Here is a 15,884-nt window from a genome sequence, read left to right as displayed (position 1 = left end):
GCACATGTCATATGCAGCATAGTTTGGAAACCATTGGTCCAGCAACATCTCCACGCCTCTTTAAAAAACAAATCCTCCCTCCCTCTCTGTCCTCCGCCGCGAGGGTGCAAGTCGAGGGCTCGCGGCCCGGCTGGGTCTGGTCCCCGCGCCCTCGTCGCTCCCCCTCCCCCCATCCCCCCGCCGGCCCAACGTGCGCAGCTCGAGGCTCACGTGCGCGGCGCGGGCCGGGCCGGGAGGAGGCGGTGCTGGGGCTTCTCCCGCTCGGCCGCGGCGGAACCGAAAGCGGCGGGCGGGGGAGAGGAAGGAAGGGCGGGCGCGGGGTGCGGTGGCGCGCGGAGGGCCGGGAATGCCCGCGGCGCAGGGCTCCAGAGCTGCCCGGTGGCCGCGTCCGGGCAATGGCCCTCCGTCTGGTCTCCGACTTCGATCTCGGGAAGGACGTGCTCCCGTGGCTGCGGGCACAGCGGGCGGCGTTAGTGGCCGCTGGGGCCGGAGGCGGAGGCCCAGGTGCTGTAGGCGTGCGTCGGGGAGGGGTGGGGCGTGGATGTGGGGGGGGGGGGTTAGGCAGGGGCAGCGGAGGCGGGGGAGTTGGAGTCCTTCATACCTAGGTGTTCCCGGGCTGGGCCGGGGTGGTTGGTGGGCACCGCCAGACGCGCAGCCTGTGCCCCCTGCTAGCCTGTGAAGGTTGGTGCTGAAGGGGTGACCTTCCCCTCTTCGGAGTCTGGGCTTTGCCACCCTCAACCGGGGCCACTGGCTGAAGGGCGGAGGGACAGCCCCCGGGGCAAGGTGGGCAAGGTCTCGGTGGCGGAGTTGTACTGCTTTTTTTTTAAACATCTTTATTGGAGTATAATTGCCGTACAATGGTGTGTTAGTTTCTGCTGTATAACAAAGTGAATCAGCTCTACGTGTACATATATACCAATATCCCCTCGCACCCTCCCTATCCCACCCCTCTAGGTGGTCACTGCTTCTTCTAGCTAGTTCCAGCTAGAACTCCTCCAGCTTCTGGCTTAAGGGTTGCGCACAGTAAGTCACCTTCAGTAGAAAGGCTGGGTACCTTGGCATCATCTCATCAGAGCAGGGCGTGGAGGAGCAGCTGCCCAGACTCTGCAACTCCTCCGGCACAAGGCTGCAGGGGGTGGGGGAGGGTCGTTCTCTATGCTTTATTCATATCTCACCTGCCTAAAAAGATTCATCACCTGGGTAGGGGTTCCACCAAGACTGGAGGCTACTGGAAGTTCTCGCGTTATGAGAAAGAAAAGATGAATCATGGCCGCCAGGAAAACCACCGTATAAATACTTAACAGCTGCACGGTTTGTCCCCACGTTTGTGAGACGTGTTTCTGGGTGAACAGTATCCGTGATTTAGGGGACATGCCACTTCGGATGTGAAGTGCGAGAGGGTAGGGGTCTGCTTTCAGGCTGTGAGCAATGAACTGAGAGCCCACTGTTTTCCAAAGCATCAAGCCCGTCACCACCAACCCAGAGACCACCTGTGCCGGCCAGCAAGAGGCGTGAGACCAAGTGATCCTCGGGTGTCCTGCCCAACTTCCTCAGGGTGAATTGGAATACATTCTGGGCAGTTGAGCCTTTGATTTTCATCTGTCTCAAAAATCCTTTGTTTTGATTTTGATAAGAGAGTGGAAAGTCACTTTCGAGCCTTCCCAGCATTGATCAACCAAAACTTTAAAGAAGGGGAACTCTGTGATTTCCCAGGTTGTTTTTCAAGAAGAAACGTTTGCTGGAAATAATGTTGCATCTTCAGGGCTTAGGTTCAGGTTCAAAGAAACGATACCCTGGATCCCAGTTGTGCACAGGAGCTAGCCACTTCAGTGTGTTTACCTCTTTTTTTCCCCATCTGGTTTTCCTTAAACACTTAGACTTGCTGGAGGGCATTTTTTGGAGAGGTCCATCAAATTACCCATATCTACAACTCCTTTCCCCTTATCGCTGGAGAAAATTTTCTGTCCTATGGCTTTAGCAGAATATTTGTAGGGTTCCTTGTCTTGGCATGTTAGTTGTTGGTTCCAAACAGGGAGTCATGTTTGTGTAGCTCAAGGCTCCAGTTTGACTAGTGAGTTTGACAAACGACTAGTGTCATTATTAGTAAAGCTTCACTTTGGGGGATTTTTTAAAAGTCTCCTGAATGTCTAAAGAGCTTTTGAAGATTTATGGTTTCTACCACAAAGTGGTCCTTCCTCTGGACCTCCACCTTATAGAGCTAAGTGGCAAGTGTCTGAAAATGAGAAGTTAGATGAAGTGTGAAATGCCACAGTCTTATGTTTCAGTAATGTGTGTTGTGATTGAAAAGCTGTGTGTGAGCCAGTTAGATTTTGGCTTCCTTGTGTCTTTCACACATCTGTGAAGACATAGAAACTTGTGTGTTGACATTTCACCAAACAGCAGATACCCCTGGGTCCTCAGAAACTAAACTTACTAGAAATACCGGATTTTTCTGATATTGGTAGTATTTTGCTCCTGCAGAGCACCTTGGCAAGATATTAGCCCTATTATACTAAAAGAAATTGTTATTTCTGAAACTCACCAGTGGGTGGTAGCTCAAAAAAACCACAAGTTAATTATTCTGCTGCTGTAATTTGTAGCACTGGCAGGGGAATGTGGGATTCTATTTTATTCCTAGCACAGCTATTACTCCACACATTTGTGCAAATTATTTTCCTTTCAAAGTCTCGGCTTTTCAAATGTAAATTATGAATAATTATACCATTGTAAAGTCTCCTCTCTGCACACTTGCTCTCTAAATTTGAAGCCTTAATATTTTTACATCAACAAATACAACTGAAGATTTCTTAGGGGTGTTAAGTAGTACTCCTGATGTATGACATATTTCTGGCAAAATAGCCACAGAGCTGGGCTAAGTCAGCCAGGACAGAAATTCAGTGCATATATGATAGCATTTTAGTCAAAAAGGGGTTAAGAAGTAAGGAGACCAGATTTGGTTACTGCATGTGTTTCTTGTTCTAGGTTGAACTTTGGGAAAATTATTTCTCCTGAAATAAAGGAAGAAAATATTTGTTCTTTAAAAATTAAAATTTATACAAAAGAATATTTTTAACACATCTAAGCTATAAAAATAAAAAAAAGCAAAACTGTGTACCCACCTTAAAAATAGAATAATATCAAGACTTTTGTAGGCTCTTTGTCTCCCTATTTGATCCTGTTGCTCTCCGTATCCCTCATCTGTAAGTTGTTACCTACAACCACTTAAACTTTTATATTTTAACATTTCTTTGATTCTATTTGTAGTTTTAACCCATATGTATATCTCCCTAAGCAAAATATCATTTCATTTTGCTTGTTTGTGAACTTTAAGTAAATGAAAGAACACTATATGTATTCTTTTCATTTTTTTTCTTCTCAGTAGTGTAAGATTTATCCATGTTGACTGCTGTAGGTCGTTAATTTTCACTGCTGTATAGTATTCCATTTGTGTGACTATACAACACTATGGTGGACATGGAGATGCAGTGCTTAGATCTTCCTATCAAGAAAGGGCTTGTCCCAGGTGCTGTACGTGTGGGCAGCAGATAGCCCTCAGCTGTCAGCGCCTTCAGGGATGGCCTCGGCAGAGGGTTGTGTCACCCAACTTTATGCCCCTTTAGTTTAGGTATGGCCTCCTTTAATGAGAGGGTGAGGTGGGGTATAAAGGCCTGGGCATTTTGACTCACATGGGACAACTCTGACAATTCATTTCAGTTCTAGAGCTTCCCCAGTGGAGGACCCCAAGGTCACCTGAGGCCACTGGGCCTTCATTGTAACTTGACTTCTTCCCCAGCCTGGTCCTGCTTCCTTCTCCTTCCTGCTACAGGTGTTAATCCCACTTTAGTAAGCACTCCCTAGTAAATACCCTGCATACGAAACTGTCTCAGGATGTTTCCTAGGAAACCCAACTTACTTATCTTCATCCCAACAGTGACATTTGGGAGGTTTCTGGGGTTTGCTGTTACAGTCTATGCTTTTACTAACCTGGTGCGTACTTTACATGTTTCTCTAGGGTGGATGTCTGACTTTAGAGTTGCTGAGTCACAGGCTATGCACGTCTTCACTTTTCCTGGGTAGTGCCAAATTGTTTTCTAAAGTACTTGTACTTATTAACTACCCCATTTGTGGTATAGAAATGTTTTTGGTACTCTGTATCTTCACAAGCTCTTAATTTTTCCAGATTTTAAATTTCTTGTCAAACTGGTGGGTCTAAACGTTACTTCATTGTGGTTTGAGGTTGAACATCTCTATATATTTACTGGCTATTTGAGTTTCCCCTTCTATGGGATGTTGGTTCATCCTTTTGTCTATTTGTCTGTTGTGGCTTTTTTTAATATTGATTTTAAGGCATTCTTCATTGTGGATTCTAGTCCCTTGTTCATCATATATGTTGCAGATATCTTCCCTCAATCTCTTGGTTTTTTCAGTTTGTGATTACCTTTGATAAACAAGAGTTCTTGATTATAATGTAGTCTAATTTATGAGTCTTTTCCTTTACGGTTTGTGGGTTTTGGATATTTTAAAGAAATTTAGAAGTCATGAAGACATTTTTATGTTAACTTCTAAAAGCTTTAAAGCTTTTTTCTTTGAATTTTGTTATCTTTTTATCCATCTGGAATTTATTTTTGTAATATGATGTAGGAATCAAATAAGGGGACACCAGAACCTTCAAAAGTAGCCCTGATATTTGCTATTTTTAAGCTGGGTGGTGGTTATATGATTTTGTTTTGTTATTTATAGCTTACAGGTGTTAATATATTCTTTTGTAAATTGCATTGTTTTTCTGTGTTAATAGCTAGTAGTTCTAGTGTCACTAACCAAGTAGCCCTACCTTTTCTCACTGACAGCAAAACCACTTCCTTCACACATCAAGTTTCCATATGTGTGTGAGTCTTCTTTTCTGGGCTTTTAATTTTGTTCCATTGGCCAATGTTAGACGAAGACATCTTAGTAACTATCTTTCTGTTAAGTCTTGATAACTGGTAGAGTAAGTCTTCTCACATCAGTCATCTTCAGGATCATCTCTGGCTATTCTATGCTCCTTGTTCTTACATATATATTTTGGAATCAGCCAGTTAGATTTCACCAAAATCTGTTGGATTTTTGATTTGAGTTGCATTGAATCTGTGGATCAGCTTGGGGAGAATTGGCATCTTTACAATATTAAATCTTCCCAACTATGAATAAAGTATAGCTTGTTGTTTATTTAGAGCTCCTTTATGATTCTTAAGAAGTCTTAGAATTTTCTCCATGAAGGTTTTTGCCAGATTTATTCCTGGGTTGTTATTATTTTTTGTTGCTCTCATAAATAGCACATTTAAAAACATTATAAGTTCTAACTATTACTGGTATGTAGCAATATAATAGATTTTATATATTAATTTTTCTGTCTAATGCTTAATCCCCTCTTGGAATGTATCATATCTTCAGGAAATTAAGAAAAAGTCTCCAGTATGTAAATTTTCTAAGGTTTAAATGTCACGTATATTTAAGACCAGAAATAATGTAGGTTTTCTTGCCTATATCTCCTTGCCTGCTTCAATTAGTATTAGATTGATGAATTTATTAGAATTTATTAATGTTCCAGATTGATTAATCTTTCAAATACTGTAGTTATTCATTTTTTCCAGGGAAGTGATATATTTTACCAGTTATCTGACTCAAGAGTAATGCTTTTATTGTTGCCTCCTAGATACCCCCAGACAGATTTGGGGGCCAGAGGATTGGCTTAGTCACATTGTTTTTGTTTATTGTTTTACTCTTCTCTCACCACTGTCCTTCCTTTTTACTTTTCCTTCCCCTACCTTCCTAGTCTCCTTTTCTAATTCTTTTCTCTCTTTATTGCTTAACTAATCACCCCATCCTTGATTTTTCTCATTTTATTCAGAATATGAAATATAAATCATATAATAATGTTTACTTCATACGTTTAGAAATTATAATATCTGGTCCTGTTGAGCAGGAGGTTTTATGTGAATTATTTACAGAATAGAAATGTCATAGGATAATTATATCTTAGCACTCTTTGATCTCTGTTTTAGGAACTAGTTCAAATTTTTGTATAGGGCTGTGAGACTCCCTCCACCCCCATAGTCATTGGAAAGAAAAGAAATACTTTTATTTGATTTTTGTCTCATAGCAGTTGGAAACCAAATTTACATATTTGACAGACATATTCTTTTAAAGTGAAATCACTCGTGTTTGGCAAAGAATACATTGAAGTGGACGAGACTTATCTGGCAAACCAGCCTTTTTTTTTTTTTTTACAAATTTACCCTAAAGTTTATTTGAAAAGATAAAAGGATGAGAATAGCCATGAAAGGAGAGTGATCACAGAGGACTTGACCACCAAATATTAAAAAGCATTATAAAGCTGTAATCAAAGCAATGTGGCATTGACTTAATAATATGTAGACGGGTCAATGGAACAAGAATAAATAGTTCAGAAATATACATAGGGGTTTACTACATTATAAGTGTGGCATTTCAGAAAAAACATAATTCAATAAATGGCATTTGAACAACTGGGTAACCATTTGTAAACAAAGTATAATGACAATTGTTATCTCATACTGTATACGTATGAGTATAAATACATAAATAAATTTTAGTTGGATCAAATATATAATTAAAAAATAAAAACACAAAAATTGTAGAAAAAAATATACCAAGCATTTATATAATCTCAGGGTAGGAGAGACAATTCTGTGCATGACATCAAAGATAGAAACTATAAATGAAAATATAGGGTTTTTTTGAATTTTATTATTTTTTTTAATACAGCAGGTTCTTATTATCTGTTTTATACATATTAGTGTATACATGTCAATCCCCATCTCCCAGTTCATCCCACCACCAGCTCCCCACCCCCACTGCTGCTTTCCCCCCTTGGTGTCCCTAGGTTTTTTTCTCTACATCTGTGTCTCTATTTCTGCCTTGTGAACTGGTTCATCTGTACCATTTTTCTAGATTCCACATATATGCATTAATATATATTTGGTTTTTTCTTTCTGACTTACTTCACTCTCTATGACAGCCTCTAGGTCCATCCATATCTCTACGAATGACCCAATTCTGTTCCTTTTTATGGCTGAGTAATAGTCCATTGTATATATGTACCACATCTTCTTTTTTTTTAAATAAATTTATTTATTTTATTTATTTTATGGCTGTGTTGGGTCTTCGTTGCTGTGCGTGGGCTTCTCATTGTCGTGGCTTCTCTTGTTGTGGAGCACGGGCTTTAGGCGCCCAGGCTTCAGTAGTTGTGGCACTTGGGCTCAGTAGTTGTGGCTCGTGGGCTCTAGAGCGCAGGCTCAGTAGTTGTGGCACACAGGCTTAGTTGCTCCGCGGCATGTGGGATCTTCCCGGACCAGGGCTCGAACCCGTGTCCCCTGCATTGGCAGGCAGACTCCCAACTACTGCGCCACCAGGGAAGCCCTGTACCACATCTTCTTTATCCATTCATCTGTCGATGGGCATTTAGGTTGCTTCCATGACCTGGCTCTTGTAAATAGGGCTTCAGTGGACACTGGGGTGGCAAACCAGCTTTAATTTTACATGAGCTGTGACTCACCAACACCTTTAATATCTAGATACTCTCCGTTTTTTTAGTAGGTTTACTTATGCAAGTATTTATCAGAATGCTACATTTTTCCTTCATGAACTCTGATTTCACTGAACTGTAAAATTAAACCACATTTCCTCATTTGAAATTGCTAAACTTCCTCTTCTGGACTTTCCAGAGTTGAACTAGTGGGAGAAGAGTCAGAATGAATAAGCAAAGAGGTTATTGAATAAGTCTTTTAAAAGGGTGTGTCTAAAACATGAGCAACTAATCCGGGGAGGAAGGGCCAATGGGTTTATAGTGTGTGGTGAGACCCTGGTCTCTGGCTTAACAACATTGCTAAATTTATCGAATGCAAATATCCTTCAGATGAGAACCATGTACTTAACTGCAGGATTATTTAAGACTGCAATTCTTATTCCCTAACAGACCCATGAAGGCATTATTTTTATTATGTCTTTCTACTCTGGTTACATTATAAGCAGGTCCTAGTTATGCTATCTAATGAATATTGTTTAATGTATATTATTTATAAATATGTAGTTCACTGGTTCTCAGCCCTGGCTGCACATTAGAATGACAAGGGAAACTTAAAAATACAGACACCAGGGAGTAGGGCCCTCACCAGCTCAAAAAAATTAGGATATTTGGGACAGGGCTTGGACATCCATGTTCTTTTAAAATCTCCCCTGATGATTCTAACACAACACAAGCATTGAGAACCATTGATTTAATGGAATAAGCATATATCATGTGTTGTAATCTGCACTTGTTGGAGAATTTTTTTCTCTTAGTATTTTCGTGATTTGGAAATAGATGTGCTTTTGCAAGGAAATTGGATTTTCTTAGCAAGATTCTTGTAAAGAAGTTTCTTATCTTAGTTGAAACCTTTTAAGTGTACTTTTGAGACGGTCTCTTCCAGCATCCTTATAATCTTGAAAGAAAAAAAAAATGCTTCTCAAAATATTGACACATTGCATTCCAGGAGTTTTGAGTCATGTGCAGGATGAAAAGAAACTCACTGAAATCCTCTTTAGGTGTCTGCAAAATCCACCTTAAAGGATTTTTCAGTAATTATCCGTGTTCCCATTGTGAGTATGATACTGTGATGATACTTAACTAAGGAAACTTAGTTCATTCTGTTTACCTTTTCCTAGGCTTGAAATTAGTCTGTGCCACTTTTTCAATATATGGTATTGGCCAAATATCTTAACTTCATTGAAACTCAGTTGTTTTACCCATACAATGGGCCTGTAGTACCTTATACAGTATGATTGAGATAGCAATGAGAACTCTGTAAATTATGAAGTGCTGTTCAGCAGTAAGCTAATTGAATCATACTATTATCCTAAGAGACCAAGTGATTATTCTTATTTTTTTTAATATTGAGAATAATGTGTCTGATACCTCAATATACATTGAAAAGTGTATATACCCATATATAAGCAACACTTACCCCCTTCTTTGCCCTGCCCCCTGAAGAGCCAGGCAGCTTCTTCTTGTGAGGAGTTGGCAAGAGAGATCTCAGGATGATTCCTAAGTTCTCACTGAACCATCTCTAAAGGTTTTCCACTCCCAGCTCCAGTGCAGGGGTTGAGCTCACCAATTATCCTGATTTTGTGTCTTGATTTTTCCTTTTTAATCAGGAATACAAACTGAAATTTGCTCTGATTTATAGGATATTTTGCATATGTTTTGTCTGAATATTGGAATTTGTCATAATCAACATAATATTTTAACATCTAATAACACTATTCTTGTGTGGGGAAAATGAGTCAAGTTGAAGCAATTTAATTTTGAGGAAATTGGGGATATATACTTTTCTTCCCCATTAATGATGATAATTATCAATGCTGTTTCTAACCAGTGTTTAAATCCTTTAACTGTAGAAATCGGAGGAATATCCAAAAATTTTAGAAGAAAAATGATGGTCCATTAACTTACAAGTTAAATGTTTTGTGTAAAAAATCTTTATATCCTTTGTCAAATATGGCCTTCATACAGAAAAGTACACAAATCACAAGTGCAACTCAGTTAATTTTCACAAAGTGAGGCACACCCATGGAACTGGCACTCAGAGCCGGAAGGAGAAAATTAATAGAACCCCAAAGGTCCCCTTCATACTCCTTTCCAGCAATCACTCATCTAGCGCAATAGATTCTTTTTGCCAGATTTTGAAACTTGTGTGTAAATTAAATCATACAGTTTGTACCTTTTTTGGGAGGGATGAGCATGTGGGCTTCTTGTACTCATTTATGGTGTATGTTATAGCAAGTTAATTCATTTTTATTGTTGTATAATACTCCATTGTTTGAATATACCACAATTTATTCATTCTTTGCTTGATGGATATTTTGGGTTTCCAGTTTTGACTATTATGAACCATAGTGCTATATTTATTTATTTATTTATTTTTGGCTGCTTTGGGTCTTTGTTGCCATGTGCAGGCTTTCTGTAGTTGCAGCAAGCGGGGGCTACTCTTCTTTGCGGTGTGTGGGCTTCTCACTGTGGTGGCTTCTCTTGTTGTGGAGCACATGCTTTAGGCATGCGGGCTTCAGTAGTTGTGGCACGCGGGCTCAGTAGTTTTGGCTCACGAGCTCTAGAACGCAGGCTCAGTAGTTGTGGCGCATGGGCTTAGTTGCTCCACAGCATGTGGGATCTTCCCGGACCAGGGCTTGAACCCGTGTCCCCTACATTGGCAGGCGGATTCTTAACCATTGCGCCACCAGGGAAGTCTCTGAACCATAGTGCTATAGATGTCATATGTGTTATTTGCCACAATATGTGTATACTTCTTATGAGATATATGTACAAGGGCAATTTTTGAGCCATATATATTCAGCTTCAGTAGATTCTGCTGGTTTTTTCCAATGTGTACACTTCCATTAGCAAGGCTCCCTTGAGGTACTTCCTAATCACTGCTCCTTTCCTCTTCCCTAAAGGTCATTACTAGTCTGATCGCTAATAAAATAGATTAGCTTTTCTTGTTTTTAAACTCTATGTAATGGTATGATCAGTATTCTTTTGTATTTGGCTTTTCACTAATATTGTATTTGTTAGATATGTTTGTAAACATCTACTAAGTATTAACTTGCTATTATTGTTTCAGGTGTTTTAGAAAACAATTATGAGAGCTTACGTGTACTAAATGTTGAAAGAAATGGAAATATTATTTATACCTATAAGGTATGCCTATATTCTTTTTTTAAATTGTGGTAAAATATACATAACATAAAATTTACCATTTTAACCATTTCTTTTTTTACAGAGTTTTATGCTGTATCTTACTGAGGGGTAGTGAGTAAGACCTGTTGGTATTTAATCTTTAACATATGACATTTTTTATTTTGTGAGATTGAGTAGGGTAATTGAAATTCAGTCTTATGAAATATTTTCTCTTTTTTAAATAAAAAACTACACAGTGTCTGACACAGTGCTCAAATGTTTTGAATAGATGAACAGTTTCATTTTCTACAGGAAAAATGCCAAGTAAGAGATGTTTAAACCTAATTAATGTTAAATTTTTATCTTTGAGAAAATATTAAATATTATTACTATACCTCATCTTTTCAAACTTATATATGCTCAGACTTTTGAGGTATTAATATTTGACAGTGTGTTTTCAATATTAATTGTTCTAAGGAAAGAAAATTTAACTTTACAGATAACTTTACCGTAGTAGTGAAAAGTGGAAGAATGATAACAGTGGTCAGTTTGCTTTGCACAGTTGTATTACTGTACTTTTTTTTTTTTTGCTTAAAAAAAGTTATTTTAAGTTGTATCTATGAGGATGCTGCGTTAAAGGAGTTGTACGATTCAAAAAGTTTTACTTATAAGAATATCAGGGACTTGTTCTGGCCACTTTCAGTGACCGTCATATATATTCTCTTACAGAAATAAATGGAAGTACAAAAAGATTCGCTCCTTCACCATGCTCAGTCCTAGGAGACAGGGTCCCCCAGACTCACTGAGCTGTACATTCTTATTGCCTTTCACTCTTTGATCCATATGACCAGCAGAAACAGGTTCAGTCCCTCTCTGACATGCACAGCAGGCTACCTTTAGAGTGCTTGTTGCTAATACTGGTTGAATTATTGCAGGTTTCTTTTAAAACTAGTAACTTCCTAAACAATGACATTTAATAAACATCTAGTTAATTTTTTCTTTTCAGGATGATAAGGGAAATGTCTTCTTTGGATTGTATGATTACCAGACCAAACAAAATGAGGTAAAAATCACCATAGATTATAGTTACTTATTGGTTACTTTCCTGCTATTCAAGTTTTCCCTTCTTTCTAGATACAACTTCTTATTTCATTTTATTTTCTAAAAATTTAGTTTATATTTCTTTGCTTCCTTCTCTTCTCCCTTTACCATTATCTTAAAAAAAAAAAAATGTGTAAGGAGTCCTGGAACAAAATGTCACCTGGTCTCTTAGTCCTTTGAGATTTAAGCCAAGTTGGCGCAAACCAATTATCCAATGTTCTGTAGGAATGTAGGAAGTCCAACGCCTTCCCCGGATTTGTGTGCTCCCAGAAGCTTAGGATCTCATAATGACCTCTGGCTCTGACTTCTGATTCTGCGTAACCTTCACTGTTCTTGCTTTTCATTACTTCTCAAAGATCCAGGTTTAGAACCAGCCTCCTTTTCTTAATCTTTCCTCAAACCACTCACGTAAGACATTGCTTAACGTGACAGGCTTGTCTAATTCTTGGGGCAAATGGGAGGGAGTCACTTTGTGCCTACATAAAAACAATTTACCAGTATTGAGGGACTCAGAAGTCTATAAATGTACACTGGCACAGAAGGCGCTCCAAAACACATTATTACATGAAAAAAGCAAGTTGCCAGAATAATACATTCCGTTTATGTTTAAAAAACTTGCAAGACAAATATGTACGTGCATAAATATATATTAAAAACTCATTTTGAATGATCTGGAAGGCTACGGAGCAAATTACAAACATGTTTCCTTTTCAGAGGAAATTGGAATTGGGTGAATGTAATGGAGAACGTAGACTTTTTATTTGGTAGTGTTCGCATGTCTTAAATGCTGAGACTCTCCTTGTGTGTTATTTATTAATTAAAAGGATAAAACACTGAAAACTTAAGTGTATACATTCATGACTCTTCTTACTTATAAATAAGAATCCCTCAGTTAGAGCAAGAGTCAAAGGAAACCAAAATTTCTCACATGAATTCAGAGCCTTCTTATTAACTCAAAGTTCCCTTTTCCTGACTTTTCAACATTTTCTATCAACTTCTGGCCACTGGATTCTAGTATGTTCTCAGTGGTTCTTTAGTCTGCAGGTACTAATTACCTTCGTAATAGTTCTGCAGTCACTGTTTCTCTTAGCCTGCTCTCTCCTGAAGTCTAAGGCTCTATCTTTCCTTATCCTCTAAGTGTATTTTAAGAGACTTTACTTAATATGACTGTGATTGGCTCCAGTTCCTCAATCTGCACCTCACATCCTCCTTCTGCATGACCATTTTAGTTTTCTTTACTATTCCAGGAAATGGAATCTTGCAACAATCAAACAGCAAGAAAATAAAAATAAAGATTAAATAAAAAAGAAGACTGCTTTGCCAGTATTCTAAATACAGAGTCCTTTAGGGGATGCACTTGTGACAGTCTGTTAGACATAGTTAATGATGTCATAGTCATGTAAATTGATTAGTTACTTGCCTCAATAATCATAATAGCTAACACTTGAGTACTTATTATGTGTGGCAGACATTGTAGTAAGTACTTTCACATGGATTATCTAACTCACCACTTCTAAGGATCTCCTGAGATAGGTTGTATTATGATTTCAGTTTTACTGATGGGAGGATAGAGAGGTTGAATAACTCATCTAAAGTCACACAGCTAGCAAGTGGCAGAGTTAGGATTTGAACCTGGGTCTAGCTTGGCTCCAAGTTCTATGCTCTTAACCACTATACTATATTGTCTCATGGTTAAGTTTCAGTGCCAAGATGGCCTACAATAGCAAACTTTTTTCTTAAAAAATAATCTGAAACTTCTCAGTATGGATGAACTGGTTCACTGGTGGTTCTTTAATAAAATGCTTTACCACAATGATACTTGCTAGAGAGCTGAATGGGAATTGCATTCATGAAATTGTTGTTTAACATGAAACTCCACATTAAAAAATACTTCTGTTTTAATAGCATCTCTATACATTTGAGAAAGACTTGCAAGTTGTCAGTTGCTCAGTCAACAGGGAGAGAACTTTGCTGGGTAAGTTGAACTCTTTCATTGCTACAATTCAAGAACTAAACTACATTTTTTTAGTTTCAAAGTATTGAATTTTTGCAATATTTGATCATTCTATAACAATGGTTTTCTGGGAGAAGATGCACTTGGGAGATTAGGTTTGAAATAAAGAATCTGTAGAGTGTATCTACAAAAAAGAATACTTTGTATTTCACCTTAATCATCCACTGACAGCTTTGAGCCCTCACTTATTTTGGGTATAAAATGGTAAACTGTTAAAGCCGCTGTATGGATCATTTGCTACTGGATTATTTTTTTCTTTTTCCATTAGCTGCAAGTTTAGTTCAAGCTGCTAAAGAGGGAAGAAGGAATGAGCTTCAACCAGGTAATGAAATTACAGTTTTTAGTACTTATTGAGAGATGAAGATTTATTGAACTACTGTCAAATTACAAGCATTTTTATAGATAGCTTTATCTCAGAATAAAAAGGCAAAGGTCATGTCAAGCATGAAAAAGAGGTTTCTTTACATTTTTTCCAAGTAAACAAGAAAGTACAGAAAATAATATAACAGTGAATAACAAATATTAAAAAGGCAATTAGCATCTGCAGACTGAACATGGAGAACACACTAGAAACCCTACAGGCAGAAGCTGGTACAAAAGGTTGGGAAGACGTTAGTATTGCTTGGAGAATGCCATTTTATCCTGATATCTGGTGAACTTCTAACCAGCACATATTGCATTATGAATAGTCCACGAATTCTAAATAAAAATCAGTTCTACTCATTTGCCGAGGCCCACTGCACAGTTGATTACTTATATGATTCCCACCCTCACTTCCTTTTAACATTTTTTATCATCCATCTGTTCAGAACTCAACAAATATGGAGTGTCTGCAGTGGGTCAGGCTCAATGCACAGCGCTGGGGATACAATGGATGCAAGAGAGGAGTGGCGATTGCCCACACGGCGAGCTATAGGGTCTAGTGGTAGGCGGGGTGCCCCATGAGATATGTGTCCCGTCTCAGAAGTTAGGCAATAAGCCTAGTGGGACCAGCTTTTCAATTTATCAAGAGAAGTATGGACTATTATGTAAAATTTTAATTTTTAAATGTTGGCCCAGATATATATTTTTTAAATAAATAAACTTATTTATTTATTTATTTTTGGCTGCGTTAGGTCTTTGTTGCTATGCATGGGCTTTCTGTAGTTGCGGCGAGCGGGGGCTACTCTTTGTTGCGGTGCATGGGCTTCTCACTGAGGTGGCTTCTCTTGTTGCGGAGCACGGGCTCTAGCCTTGTGGGCGCCAGAGCGCAGGCTCAGTAGTTGTGGCACACGGGCTTAGTTGCTCCGTGGCATGTGGGATCTTCCCGGACCAGGGCTCGAACGCGTGTCCCTTGCATTGACAGGTGGATTGTTAACCACTGTGCCACCAGGGAAGTACCAGCCCAGATATTTAAAAAAAAGTTCTCTTCAGGCAATGATAACCACCTGTGGCTGGATCCAGCCTGTGGACTACCATTTTTCAACCTCTGGTCAGGTAGATCGCATGTCAGTCTCTTTCTATTCCTATCCTGCAGTGGTTTCCGTCTCTTCTGTTTGTTTGGCACTTAAGCTCCTTCTTTTGTTAGCAGACTTCCCACTCGGATGTATTTTCCTGCAGTTATGTGTGATGGAAAACCCTTTATAAATACTTTCCAGTGAGGCTTATGAGGCAGTCCTGGGCTCCCACAGAGCCAGCTTAGAGTGTCAAGGGAACCAGAGCTGAGTCTGGATGGGACCTTCTCAGGGACCTCAGCAGAACAGTTTATGAGAGACGTTGGTGGGCAGAAGGCTTTCCCTGAAATCTCATCATTGTTTTACTCATCCTAACCTTCCCTCCTGCCATGTTATACTGAGAACCTCCGCAGTCCTCTTCCCTCTTCTGTGTCATGTCTTCCTCTGTTTTTTTTTTTTTTTTTTTTTTGGCTGTGTTGGGTCTTCGTTGTTGCATGCGGGCTTTCTCTAGTTGTGGCGAGCAGGGGCTACTGTTCGTTGCAGTGGCTTGTCTTTCTTGCGGAGCCCGGGCTCTAGGCTCACAGGCTTCAGTAGTTGTGGCTCTCGG

At 39.3% G+C, this 15,884-nt stretch overlaps 1 protein-coding gene across 4 annotated transcripts in view; it reads left to right on the top strand.

Annotated features, from left to right (window-relative positions):
- The first annotated feature begins 291 nt into the window (after positions 1 to 291).
- The window catches only part of GSAP (gamma-secretase activating protein), an 89,725-nt gene continuing 74,132 nt past the window's right edge, over positions 292 to 15,884 (top strand). Inside the window, exons 1-5 of one of the 4 annotated variants that reach the window (XM_073809581.1) lie at positions 292 to 504; positions 10,674 to 10,750; positions 11,736 to 11,792; positions 13,736 to 13,805; positions 14,113 to 14,166. In XM_073809581.1, the coding sequence (XP_073665682.1) occupies positions 396 to 504; positions 10,674 to 10,750; positions 11,736 to 11,792; positions 13,736 to 13,805; positions 14,113 to 14,166 (367 nt within the window). In that variant the 5' untranslated portion in view covers positions 292 to 395. The remainder of the gene's footprint in view (positions 505 to 10,673; positions 10,751 to 11,735; positions 11,793 to 13,735; positions 13,806 to 14,112; positions 14,167 to 15,884) is intronic. The other 3 variants (XM_073809580.1, XM_033862924.2, XM_019940531.3) reach the window with 3 other exon arrangements.

This window comes from Tursiops truncatus, chromosome 9 (genome assembly GCF_011762595.2).
Source record: "Tursiops truncatus isolate mTurTru1 chromosome 9, mTurTru1.mat.Y, whole genome shotgun sequence".
Taxonomy (NCBI): domain Eukaryota; kingdom Metazoa; phylum Chordata; class Mammalia; order Artiodactyla; family Delphinidae; genus Tursiops; species Tursiops truncatus.
This window is presented reverse-complemented; position numbering and strand designations above follow the sequence as displayed.